Source organism: Bubalus bubalis, chromosome 22 (assembly GCF_019923935.1).
Source record: "Bubalus bubalis isolate 160015118507 breed Murrah chromosome 22, NDDB_SH_1, whole genome shotgun sequence".
Classification (NCBI taxonomy): domain Eukaryota; kingdom Metazoa; phylum Chordata; class Mammalia; order Artiodactyla; family Bovidae; genus Bubalus; species Bubalus bubalis.
This window is the reverse complement of record NC_059178.1, coordinates 20,565,284-20,579,681: the sequence shown is the minus strand read 5'-3', so window position 1 is coordinate 20,579,681 and position 14,398 is coordinate 20,565,284. Positions and strand designations below refer to the sequence as shown.

At 36.0% G+C, this 14,398-nt stretch overlaps 1 protein-coding gene across 6 annotated transcripts in view; it reads left to right on the top strand.

The window, feature by feature from the left end:
- ANKRD12 (ankyrin repeat domain 12) overlaps positions 1-14,398 on the top strand; it is a 101,270-nt gene that overhangs the window by 38,116 nt on the left and 48,756 nt on the right. For 5 of the 6 annotated variants that reach the window (XM_044934644.2, XM_044934645.2, XM_025273622.3 and 2 more), the window contains exon 3: positions 8,875-9,022. In XM_044934644.2, coding sequence (XP_044790579.2) covers positions 8,875-9,022 — 148 coding nt within the window. Of the gene's footprint in view, positions 1-8,874; positions 9,023-11,511; positions 11,594-14,398 lie in introns of all 6 variants that reach the window. The other variant, XM_044934646.2, reaches the window with a different exon arrangement.

Genomic DNA, 14,398 nt, shown 5'->3' with positions numbered 1-14,398 from the left:
CTAAAAAATTCTTTTGGCTATTTAGGTCCTTTGCAGTTCCATGTGAATTTTGGGATTAGCTTATCAGCTTCCACAAAGAAACCCTGACATTTTTATAGGTATTTTATTGAAACTGTAGATTATAGACTGCAGTAGTACTGTCATCTTAACAATATGTCTTCCAGTCCATCGCCACAGAATGTCTCTCCATTTATTTAGATTTCCAGTTTCCCTGACTAATGCTTTGTAGTTTTCAGTGTACAGATCTTGTAAATGTATTATTAAATTATTAATATTTCATTCTTTCAGATGCCACTGTAGATAATTTCATTTTGGATTTTTTTATTGTTTAGTATATAGAAATGCAGAATATTTTTGTATGCTGATCTTGTATCCTTTGACCTTAGTGAACTCATATATTGAATTGATTCTAAAAGTTTGTGAATTCCTTAGAATTTTCTGCATTTGGGATTATGTCATCTGCTTACAGAAATAATTTAACTTCTTTTCCAGTATGAATGTTTTTATTTCCTTTCTTGCTTGATTGCGCTGGCATTCTCTGGTTTTGATTGTAGTGTTTAACCCACTCACATTTAATTAATTATTGATAAGGTTGGATTTATAGTTGACACTTTGCTCTCTGTTCTTACGTTTCAGATCTTTTTCTTCTCCCCTCTCTGCCTTTTTAAAATACATATTTTTCAGTGCATTATTTAAATTTCTGTGTTTGTGACCATGTTTCTTAAATTATATTTTTAAGTGTTGATCTAGGGATTATAATGTGCATGCCAATTACTACATGTTATTACTGAGTTAAATGCAGTAAAATAAAGCAACTTTGCTCCAGTATAGCTGTATTACTGTATTAGCTGTATTCCCTTCATTTGTGTTATCTGTGTAATATAGATTATATCTACATTTGTTATTAGCCCAACAACAGAATGTTATAATTATTATTTTATACAGTTTTGTTTTTAAAGAAGAGAATTACAGAGAACTGTATATATTTATATAGTTCTTTGTTTTTACCAGAAATGTACCAGTTCTGGCACTCTTAACTTCTTCTTATGAATTCAGGGGACTGGTGTCATTTCCTTACCATCTATAAGAATTTTCCTTAGGATTTACTATAAGACAGGTTCTCAACTGTGATTTCTCTGTCTTTGTTGACCTAGGAATATCTTGATTCTGCCATTCTTAAAAAATGAATATTTTGAGATATAATTCACATACCATACAATTTACTCATTTAAAATGTAGAATTCAGTTGTGCAATCATTACCTTTATCAATTTTAATATATTTTCACCTGAAAAAAAAACCCTGTGTACCTATTAGCAGTAACTCCCCATTCTGTCCCCAAATCCCACAGCCCTAGATAGTGTGAATAAGCCTACATTGAGTCTCTATATAGACTTTCCTATTCTGGATATTTCACCTAAGTAGAGTTACACAGTTTGTGGTCATTCGTGACTATTTGCCTTTATTTTATTGGATATAGAATTCTTACTTGACTTTTTTCCCTTTTAGTATTAATAGATTGTCATCCTTTCTCGCTTCAAGTGTTTCTAATGAGAAGTCAGTTGTTAATTGTCGTGAATTTTTTTCATTGATGTTCTTTTTTTTTTCTTTAAATAGTTTGACTGTAGTGTGTTTAGGATCCCTTTGTGATTATTCTACCTGGAGTTTGTTGAGTTTCTGGGATCTGTAGATTAATATTTCATGAATTGGTGTGTTAAATTTACTGATTTTTTTTTTTTTTTTTTTTTTTTTTGCCATCTCACATCTGTTATTGAAGATACCTAGTATATTTTCAGTCACTCTAACTTTTCAAATCCGTTATTTCCATTTGGCTTTCTTTGTAATTTTCCTTCCTTCCAAATCTCTATTTGGTAAGTTGTGGTACTTTGATTCTTTAAACAATGTTTTCTTTCATTCGGATAGTTACTTTACAGTCTTTGCCAAAGCTAGTATCTTGACCCACTCAGAGAAGTTTCTGTTGAATACTTTTTCCTCGCTTTCCTATCTGTCTTCATTTTTGTTGAAAACTAAACAGTTTGGGTCATATATTACAACTCTGGTTTCTCTTTATTTTCCACCTGAAAGTTACAACTGTTGCTAGTTTTTTGTTTGCTTTTAGTAAGATGTCAGGTGTTTTGGATATTTGTTACTTTGTCACAACCAATGGGGTCTAGTTTGGGGGGTGGTGTTTGGTCTTGCTTTTTGGGGGTTGCCCCATACTTAACATGGGTTAGTCAGCAGCCATTGATTCAGACACTTTGCTGAAACGCCACGAGCCAGTAAGGCTCCTTCCACTGGTAGATTTGCATGTGTGTTGGGGAGTGTGTTCAGTGTTCAGGCATTTTCAGATCTACCTTAGCATTTACTTTCCATTGGGCTCAGCCAGGTCTTCCTTCATGCGTGCAGGGTCCTTGTCGACTCAGGGTGTTGTGGAGAGCTTGGACCCTCACACACCTCCACCACATGCGCACATAGTCTTGGTGTCATTGGGGGTATGTGCAGAGGTTAGTCATTCTCTGATCTTTCCCACTTGCTTTCCCAGCTACCCTGTCAGCCAGAGGTGAATGGCTATCTTATCTAGTGCTCCCCTGGCTCTTTGATTTCTTCAATCTCCCTGTTAAATTTCTGGCTTGTCTATCAGCTGCTGCTCCCCAACAGTGGGACCACACAGCCTTAGCAATAGAACTGTGTTTTTTGTTCCCTGCTTCCATTTGTTTCCTACCCTGTTGGCTTTTTTAACAACTATGTGACTGAGGGGTGAGGTTTGACTCTCTGGCAGCAGAGATGCTGGTTTTCACTGCCAGCTCCACCCTGGAACCTTGTCATGCAAACTAAGCATTGGCTGGGAATGAGAACAGCCCCAGGCTATCTTCTTATCCTTGGTTCAGCAGTTCTTACTGAAAATGCTTCTCAATTTGTTTGTTTTTGTTCCGTTTCTGGAGCCTTGAAATTTCTTTTTTTTTACAATTTTGTCTAGGCTTGTAGTTGTTTCTTACAGAGATGAGTTGCCAGTATCTTCATTCTACTACAGACAGAAGTTTTCTCAAATGTATTTTAATGTGCCAAATCTCAAGGAGAATGAGTTCACTGATTTACTTATTTTATCCAACAAACCTCATGTGGGATGCTTGTTTGTGTTGTGTGCCTCTCCTGTGAACCTTTGAAACAAACCAAGTGGTTAATGTTGGTCTAAATCTTTATGAAGACTCTTAAGTAACTGCCTTGTCTCTGTTTCTGAAATGTTTTGCTCTCAGGACCCCTTAATATTTTTCAGCATAACTGAGGAGGCTGAAGGGCTTTTTTATAAATGAGTATGTCTATTGACATTTATATAATCAGAAATGAAAACTGAGAAGAAATTTATGTGTATAATAATTGGTCTAAAAACTGTTACATATTAATAATATATTTTTATGAAACTGTATATTCCAAGACAGTATCAAGGAGGAGTGTCATTAGTTTTGCAAAATGTCTTTAATATGTGGCTTAACAGAAAGATATTGAAATTATTTGCTTTTGCAGTCCATGAGTTCAGCTATCTCTTGTCACATAGTCTCAAGAGTCAAATACACACTTTTTAGAGAATGGGAGACAAAGATACACTGACATCTTATGTGCTATTGTGAGCTTATTTCTGACCTTGCAGGTCCCCTGAAATAATCTAAGGGACCACACTTTGTGAACTTGTGTACCATTGTAGGAAGCATACTAATGAAAGTGTTCAAGTGTACAGTGATGGGACAGAGGAGAAAAGCAGTCAGTTTATGGGCCTTCAGGGGGTCTCACAGTGGCAAAGATATGTAATCTGGATTCTCATGGATAAGTACATATGTGACCAGCAGAAAAATGAGAGTAAATAGTAGTCTTAAGCAGGAGATGTAAAAAGACAAGAGTCTGTTAAAGTAGTGCACACAAAGTTAGTATGTAGCCTATGAAGGATGGAGGATAGGAAATAAGTTTTAGACAGGGACCAGTTCATTATGGCCTTGTGTTCCTTGCTAAAGATCTTGACATTTATCCTGTAGCCAGTGAGCCAAAGGGAAGGGCCATAGCAGAAATCAGTAGTAGTATTTAAAAATCCAAGGAGGAGGCAGTATGGGCAGTGACTTTGAGGATAAAGAAAATTGTCAGGTCTGAAAGACACTGAATTACTGAGATTTACCTGTGTATGTAGAAAAGTGGTCTGGGTCCACGCTGAGGTTGATTGGACTGTTCCCTGAGAGGGCACTCAGGAAAAGCAAGAGGTTGTTTCAGGAAGCATATTTGGTTTGTACTTGTTAAATGAAGTCGGAACATCCAATAGAAGTATCAGTAAACAAAACGAGACTAGAGCTGAGAACAGCTAAAAGAAAATTAAAAGTATGAGAATTTGTGGAAAAGTGACCTATAGGTATGATAATGTCACCCAGATAGAGTGGGGCAGGAGTGAAGGATAGTATACCCTGAGGAATTCACACATTTTAGGAGGGATCAGGAGAGGACATGGAGAAGGCAATGGCACCCCATTCCAGTACTCTTGCCTGGAAAATCCCATGAACGGAGGAGCCTGGTAGGCTGCAGTCCATGGGGTCGCTAAGGGTCGGATATGACTGAGCGACTTCACTTTCACTTTTCACTTTCATGCATTGGAGAAGGAAATGGCAACCCACTCCAGTGTTCTTGCCTGGAGAATCCCAGGGACGGGGGAGCCTGGTGGGCTGCCATCTATGGGGTCACACAGAGTCGGACACGACTGAGTGACTTAGCAGCAGCAGGAGAGGACAAGAGAGAAGCAGAGGTTGCACAGCTGAGAGTGGCCAGATGCCACAGCAGTGAATGGTAAAGATGAAGTTGTTGGGTTTTGTCAGTGGACATACCTTACCGTGATCTGGGTAGAGGAAATCTCAGAGTTGTGGGGACAGGATGCAATGTTAGGTTTGAGGAGAGAATTAGAACTTTGACTTTTAAATGCTTAAGTAGAGTGAAGGTTGCATTTGTTAAATTATATGTGAGGCTACTTGATGTCAGTTTTTTAATTGATAAGGCCAAAATTGTTGAAGCTTTTAGTCTTCTAGGTGCTTGTTTTATTTTTTGATGATTGCCACTAAATACATAGTAGTCGTGAGCATTGCCTTCATAAAAGTGTGATTTCTTAAAACTGTAGAGGCAAGCAAAAAAGCAAAAACTTTTGCTAATATCTTTTTGTTAAAAACATTCCTTAGGTAAGTTAAGAATGCTTACTAATCATTAGGTTTATAAAATAAATAGGAAGAATAAATACAAACTATTAAATTCTTTAGTTATTAACAGTTGGCTTACCCAAAGGGATATATTTAACCGTTCTCAGCCTCAGTTTAATCATTCAGTGTTTTTTCAAGAGCATACATGTGTTTGTGTAAGGGTCAGAGCCCTTCTGAAGCAGTGTGCATGGTGCTTAGTACTGCCGTGCTCCGGATCTCCGAGCAGCTTGACATGCAAAGCTGCTGTTAGAAGTAATTTTCTTTCATTTTAAATAAATATTTGACAGCTTAAGAGAGGAAGGGCTGTAATATCCATTCCCAGTTTTTTGCTTATACTATATGTTACTACTGTTTCTTATGACAGAATTAGAGGGAAGGAGAGAAGGTGACATGATTACCTTTTTTCACTTACTTATTTGCAAAGCATATTCTTAGGATTGTCTTTTCTTAGTGAGTTATTGGCCTTGAAGCCAATTTCTAACTTCTGCTGAGTTTTTCCTTCCATAAAATTTTTAGAAATGATCTGTAGTTGTTCTCTTATGTAAATAGAGACCATATTTATAGCATAATATAACACAAGACATTGCTGTTAAGAGATTTCTAAATTTAAAAATAACCTGAACCAAAACTTAATTTCTTAAATGCATTCAAATAGACCATATTTTAAATAATAATTCTGTAGCAATATACTTTTTATATAAAATGATTTTATTACCTTATTAAGTATCACAATAGTTAGGGGTTCATACCTACTCAAAATTCTTCAAATATTTTATCCTTTTACTGACAATCTGTGGGATTTTTCCACTGAAACATTTCTAGCTATAAGTTGGTGTTCATAATTTGCAAAGCAATATCTTTTATCGAATATTTTCTGATAGTCTAAATCTCAAGTTATATTCATGAAGTGTGAAAGAGTGGATGTTAATCATCTACCTTTTCATCATCAGAGAAGGTTCAGTCTTCATTATCTCCTGTCCTCTCCCCATGATAATTGAGAACTTTTTTGTTCAAATAATGTAATACATGTTCACTGTAGAAAAATTAAACATATAAGCATAATGAAAATAGAAATTGCTTTGTTTGAGATGAAGGATCTTGAGGTTTTACTCTACCCTATTTGCAGGCTAATTAGTTTCATGGGCTCTAGCAGAAGACATGAGACTCCTGGGTCAGATAGAAAGGAAAGTTTTTTTCATATAGCCATAGCAGTAGCCATATATCAGTGTTTGTGTCTGTTGTCAGAGCCCTATTTCTCACAAAGGGATGTAGTGAAGGCCAGTGACAACTACATATACAGTAGATTGTGTAACGGGAGAGGAACCCCAAATCTTTTTAATGGGAGGTAAATCGACCTGACCTTAGCCCTAAAGAGAGAAGTTATATATTGAACAGTGAACAGATCTAATCTACCCTTTGCTGCAGAGGAAGACGCTGTCTCTGTCTTCCAAGGCTGTTCTGTATACAGATAACTTTGAAAAGATAGAACAAAGGGATTTATTTAGTGCTTCTGTTTGCTAGATGTACAGAAATGCAAGAAAGCCATGGTGGATTGTCTCCCAGCACACCTGCAATGCCATTACCCACAGATAGCCATTAACATTTTGATTTGTATCCTTCAAGGGTTTATATATGTATATATATTTTAAATTATCTCCAGGTATTTTTTATACTTCTTTTTTCTATCTTCTTGAGTTGGTAAAGACTACCAGCACCTTGTTTAGTATCAGCAGTGATAGAAGGTTATTCTCGGCTAACTGTTAATACTTTCATGTTGTGTGTGATGGCTGTTGTAGGTTATTTTAAGAAAAACATTAGTGTAAATGAAAAGCATTTAACATTTTAAAATGAAAAAAATCTGTCAAGTTTATTATGTCATCGTATGGAAGAAGAATGTGCCAGTGACCCTCTCCTGAATAGACCCTCTCCTGAATACTTGATAATACAGAAATTTCAGGACAATCAGAAGTAACTATTTCTTTTGAAAGTTACTTTTCCCAGATCTGAAAATAATTTTTAGTGTTAAGATTCTCACAAAAACACTTTGGCTAACAGTTTTAAGGACAGTTTTACTTGAGAACAGAGTAAGTTTGTAGCAGGTAAGAATATTCACGCTTAAAGTGAAAGTCGCTCAGTTGTGTCCACCTGTTTGGGATACCATGGACTATAGCCTACCAGGCTCTCCAGGCAACAATACTGGAGTGGGTACCCGCTCCCTTCTCCAGGGGATCTTCCCAACCCAGGGATTGAACCTAGGTCTCCTGCATTGTGGGTGGATTCTTTACTGTCTGAGCCACCAGGGAAGCCCAAGAATACTGGAATGGGTAACCTGTCCCTTCTCTGGGGGATCTTCCTGACCTAGGAATTGAACTGGGGCCACCTGCATCGCAGGTGGATTCTTTACCAGCTGGGGTATCTTAGAAGCCCTGTATGAATATTCACACTAGTCACCAAATTATCGCATAGGAGAACATGATTGATACAGTCTTGCGAACACTTTTCATGTAACATATTAACACGTTGGTTTCTTTTAACTTGTTTATGTCACAGAACAGTATCATAATGTATATGCAAGGTAGAAGGGACTTCTTAATGTTTTTCTTAGATTCTTTTGTTAATAACAAAATATTTGTATTTTCCAAGGCAGATCTCTTGAACTTTGTTGGCTAACCTTTTTATTAATCATGCCTTTTTACTTCTGATACTTGGACATCTGGGACCTCACTGACCTTGGGCAGACTGTCCTTCCCAGGGCCACTCAGTTCCCAGAGAAAATAAATAGCTCATTTGTGACCACACCTTTCATTTGCAAACCAGCAATCCAGGGTTCATCCCTAACCACCAGCTCTAGCAACTCTCATACTCTGGACCACTGTCCCCCTGCCCTGACGGTTAGCCCAGAATAACTGTCAGGTACCAGACAACTAGAGAAGTGACATGTATACCCCAGACCCTGCACAAGTTATGCGGACTAGCCAACCCTAAACCTGCTTGCTCTCCTAGCCTTTTCCTGTGGAAGCCACACTAAAGCATCCGCTTGCCTGCCTTTCCCTCCCTCTGCCTCCCTGAACTGGCTAGGTGCTTCCCCAGGAGAAACTGCGTTGCACATGTGATATGCCCTCTTTTCTTGGGAGCTGTGAGTGACAAACTGTCTTTCCACTGGCAGTGGTCTCCTGACCTGTTGGCCTCACTGTGCCAGAATAATAATAAAATCGACCATTTAAAACAGCATTGTAAGCAAAAGGCATGCCTGTGAAGCTCCATTTCATTAGAAGTGAAAAGACAAGAGGATTTTCCTTTACACCTGGGAAATAATTTGATGGTTTTATTTTTCAGTAATCTTCACTACTCAATTCAATCTAGAATTCTTTTTCTGATTTATATATTTGTTTATTGGATAATGTCTTAGACATAGAGTTCTATTATATTCAAGATATTTTGTTTTACAGTTATTTAAAATTATATTACTAAATGATAGGGAATATGAAACAATTAAGAAAACATGTTGAAAGTGGGCCTTGAGGACATTGAATGATGGTAGTTTGTAATACCCTTTCAACTTTTGTGTATGAAAATTTCCTTCATAAAGTATTTTTTAATACTGTACTGCTTAGCTAGTATCATTATAACTTTATTCATGTTTTATTTTTTAATAGAGTAAAGACAAGATTGCATCCTATAGCAAAACTCCAAAAATTGATCGAAATGATGTGGGCAAGGAGATGAAAGAGAAATCATCCATGAAACGTAAACTTCCTTTTACCATCAGCCCATCAAGAAATGAAGAACGAGATTCAGACACAGGTGGGAAAATTTGTTGTTTTCTAGTAAAATCATTATCCTTCTTTTACTGTGATTTTATCATTCCTCTTGCACTACATTTTATAGAGAAATATTTGTATTTTGGAATTTCAGGTTTATCATTGGGGCAGAAATTCATATATTCCTTGCCCAAATATAATTTCTATCATATGTAAAAGCAGTTTTTTTCTTAGTCTCAGTGTTCATTACAGACCTCTTATCATTTTAAGAACTTGATTTCTTGGGGAGCATTTCATTGTTGAAAATTTACTCAGTTGCATGGATCTTTGATGTGGTAAATTTGAGAAAGAGTTGTTCAGTTTTTGTGGACAAAGTATTGAACCCACCAAAGGAAAAAAAGCTTAGACATTTTAGATTCAGAAACGAATCAGAAATATGTCCCTTCTAAAAAAAGAAGAAAAATATTGAGGCTGCCTCAGTCCAATTCATAGTACTTTTTTCCTCAAAACTCTCACTATATCAGGAATGATACTTGACGTCAGTCAATCCCAGTTATTCATAATAGATTAGAACCTTATGACCACTATCTATAAATACTAGGTTGTATTTTAGCCCTGAGATAGTCATTTCCTAAAACTCATATAAACTTGAATGTTTGTTGTATGTTTATCATGATCATTTTATCCCCTGAATGAAGTATTATTAACTGTTCTTAAGAATGTTTTAGTTTTTAGTTTCACTCACAGAAAAAAATCAGTATTACATTCTAAATATATGTACAGAGATTGTATCCTACTTTTATCTTTCTAGCTACCTTAGTCATCAATATCGAAATAATCTTGACTCCAGTATCTTTGAAAATACCCTAAGGACTTTTGAAATGCGTTATGCTAATATAGCTTTAGAAAATAACCTAATTTTAGTGTACACTTTTGGTAGCAGCTAGGTTTCCTTTTGTGTATTTGGCTATTTCTCTTAGCTTGAATTAGAAGTTTTTCTTAAACACTTATGACATTTTTAAACCTTAAAAATTGCTTTTTTTGTGAGTAATTAAGAAATTTTGTGCTTTGTTCATTTTAAGTTACACTGCCTTCTAAAGATTCGGATTTTTTTTTTTTTTTTTTTGAAGCCTGGCCCTCCTAATTTTTCAGCATTGTTTTCAAGGTTATGAGGTCATTTAGCTGAGAAGAAGGTACTTACGTGAATTCAGATATACAGGCTTTAATTTCTCTCAGACTTTCTCCTTGGAAGTCTTTCTGCTAGTCATTTTTAAAGTACTTACATTAACTAGGTTGTTTTCCAGTGACAGTGTTCTCCTACTAGTAGTTTGAAGAAGGGACTTAGAAAAATTCAAAGGTTGTAAACATGTTTTTCAAAATATATTAAGATTTCAAAATAACACACTTCCGAGGAGAACCTTTGTTATTAGATCAGTTGGGTTATTTGTCTTTCCTTTGGTGTGAAATAAAGGAGAAAGACTTAGAAAGACATGAACTTTAGGCACTGAATGAACATGGTCTAATTTTATTGTATTGATGGGATTAATTTTCTCTCCTACAGTCTTTCCACTATTTGAATTTAATAGGGGGCATTGTAGCTCTCTCTCAGGCTTGCATAGTATGAACATATTTTTTTTAAAGGTCACATGCTAACATTAAATAAGATTTTGATGTATTTAAATGTATATCTATAGTTTTGGTAGTCTGAGTTTATAAATTTTAGTAAGTAACAGATGAACGCCTTAGTTTTGCATGAACACACATAAACACACATCCAAAGCATTGAGAAGAATTTCCCCAGGCCCAAGGAAAAATGTCTTATTTACAGTTAAGCTGTCTTATTTTCATAATTTTAAAAAAGAGTCCAGAGTACCATTAATGGCTGTTTTAAATGTGAATGATAATTATAGCACCAAAACTCATATCTGACATTGATCTTTTTAATATTCTAAACTATACAGAATAAAGTATAGAGGGGAAAAATACAACATATATGACAGTACTTAATCTAATTAAGTTCTCTAACATGTGAAGGAAAAAACACAGAAATCGGAGAATGGACAAAAGATACAAGCAGGTAGTTCAGAACACCAGAATTTCAGTTGACAAAGAAATGTATGAAATAATAGTAGTTAAGGAAATAGAGTTTATAATGACTGAGAAAATTATCATTGGTTAAATCATACAAGGGCTTTGTTGGTGGCTCAGCTGGTAAAGAATCCACCTGCAGTGCGGGAGACCTAGGTTCTATTCCTAGATTGGGAAGATCCCCTGGAGAAGGGAAAGGCTACCCACTCCAGTATTCTGGCCTGGAGAATTCCATGGACTGTATAGTCCATGGGGTTGCAAAGAGTCACACACAACTGAGCGACTTACACTTTCATTAAATCATACAAACTGGTCACTGATTTAGAATAGGAACTTGCTTTAGTTTGTCTAAGTTACAGAACTACCTTGATATAACAACATATGTTAAAAACTAAATTTGTAAACATTTGACTTATTCTTTCTTTTGGCATTTATTCAATATAGATAATTATTGATGAGAATGAAAATTATCTTCAAGTATATTTCTCTCAACTTTTAATAGAAAAAAACGGGAAAGGAGTGTCAGGTAATAAAGGGTTTAATTGTGGTAAACACTGAGGAAATATCTTTTACTGTTAAAAATAATATTGTAGAAGAATAAGCAGTATTGAAAGATGTTCATAGTATACAAATTGAAAAAACAGGTTATGAAATAATATGTACTGTTTGATTGCATTATGTCATATTCTTTATATTTGTCTATATGCCTATGCACATAGAACAGATATTAACACACATACAGAAAGAGAAAATTGTTTAAATATAAAGACTGTTTCATTGTAGAACTAAACCTAAACCTAGTAAGTTATTAAGGGTCCTGAATAAAAATGTAAATATTATGAACCCTGAGTTAGTGAAAAGTAAAAGAACAGGGAATGGGGAAAAAGGAGAAAAAGCTGAGTGCTACTCAGCTCATCATCTTTCATGACAAAGGATTAACTGAAATTGTCTAAAACTGAAATTTTTTTTCAAAATTATTGCTTAAAACTTTTAATCTTTCCTTATTTAAAATTGTATCTGTATGTTTATAAATATGCCTGTGTTTATATTTTAGCATATGAATCTCTTGTAGAAAAGAATTGATTCCTTTAGTTCCTTTTCTTTTTATGTTGGATTAAACTAAAGTTAATCTTACAGATTTTTATTTAAAGATCGCACATGTGTATGGTATTTTCTTCCTCTTACATAAATTGATTTCTCTCTGTCTCCCCCCTGATCCCTCTGTCTTTACGTACATTTAGAAAGGTACTTTGCATGATACTCAGAAGATGTTAACATGTTGTTTCCAGGATTGAGGATGACTTGTTACTTTCTTCTTTGTATTCTTTTATATGCTTTGAATGTTTAACATGACAGACATACATTATTTTTATAAAACAACCATTATTATTTTTTTTAAAGACATTCGTATTGTCCAAGAAAGATTCCGTGGTTCTCATAATCCGCAATAATGCCATCAACCAGATGAGTCATTCCTAGTCTTCATTTTGAGATAGCCTAGTATTGCCGGGAGAAATATCAATAACCTCAGATATGCAGATGACACCACCCTTATGGCAGAAAGTGAAGAGGAACTAAAAAGCCTCTTGATGAAAGTGAAAGTGGAGAGTGAAAAAGTTGGCTTAAAGCTCAACATTCAGAAAATGAAGATCATGGCATCCGGTCCCATCACTTCATGGGAAATAGATGGGGAAACAGTGAAAACAGTATTAGACTTTATTTTTCTGGGCTCCAAAATCACTGCAGATGGTGACTGCAGCCATGAAATTAAAAGATGCTTACTCCTTGGAAGGAAAGTTATGACCAACCTAGATAGCATATTCAAAAGCAGAGGCATTACTTTGCCAACAAAGGTTCGTCTAGTCAAGGCTATGGTTTTTCCTGTGGTCATGTATGGATGTGAGAGTTGGACCGTGAAGAAGGCTGAGCGCCAAAGAATTGATGCTTTTGAACTGTGGTGTTGGAAAAGACTCTTGAGAGTCCCTTGGACTGCAAGGAGATCCAACCAGTCCATTCTGAAGAAGATCAGCCTTGGGATTTCTTTGGAAGGAATGATGCTAAAGCTGAAACTCCAGTACTTTGGCCACCTCATGCGAAGAGTTGAGTCATTGGAAAAGATCTGATGCTGGGAGGGATTGGGGGCAAGAGGAGAAGGGGACGACAGAGGATGAGATGGCTGGATGGCATCACTGACTCGATGGATGTGAGTCTGAGTGAACTCCAGGAGTTGGTGATGGACAGGGAGGCCTGGCGTGCTGCGATTCATGGGGTCGCAAAGAGTTGGACACGACTGAGCGACTGAACTGAACTGAACTGAGTGTGTCTTAAACTCTTTAAATCCTCAATTATTTCATGTTTATTAATTTTTTAAAAGATAGCACTTTCTAAAAAAGTAGTTGCTTAACTAGACAGATAAAATTTGGGGGGAAATTACAGCATAATTTGAAGTGTTAGCCATGAGTTTTTATAGCTGTATCATAATTGTCTTCATTGCAACAAATCTCCAGCATAACTACTTATATCATTCCAGTATCTATCCCACATTGTCCTATCCTATTAGAGAATTTCTATAAATTTTGTCCCATGAAATGTTAAGAGGCTTGTTTGTACAGTAACTCACTGAGCCTATGGAAGTAACTACTTCTGATCTAGAAAACAAATTGTTTCTTTACAGCTACATCATCAGCTTGCTTTATCACCATTTTTTAGCTTTTACTTTCAGTCTTTCCCAGACATCCAGAATCCAGACAAGATAAGTTATTATAGTTATAACAGAGAGAAGTCAGAGCCTAGTGTTTCTTATCAGGGGCTGTTGTGTCTGACAGACCAGTGTTGAGTTCTTGCTCTGGCCAGATTAGCTGAGTTCCTTGTAAGTCCCAGTTGTCTCATCTGTAAAAGTGCATATATAATACCAACTTCAGAAATTGTGATCTCTGAGTGATATAACATATAAAATCAGTTTGCAGTATATTAATTAAAATAGAAAACTGACTTAGAGATTTTTCATCTACTGCAGTAAGAGCAGGCATAGGCAGTGTAGCAGTTCAGTAATACCGACAAGGACTAGGTTCCTTTTGTATTTCTGCTCTGCCACCCTTAGCTTGTATATAGGCTTTGTCCTTCAGCATTTTGCCTTACACATCCTTCGTGGGCAGGAAAGACCAGTGATGCTTTTTACTTGTGAAACAACCTCCCTAGAGACTTTTGCCTGCACCTCAACTGGTTAGGCTCTGCTAGTTAGGAAAGTCTGAAAAGTTGAATATTTTTGAGCTGGATATATTATCACTCTGAGCAAAGTTGGGGTATTCCTATTAATAGGAAGAGGATAATG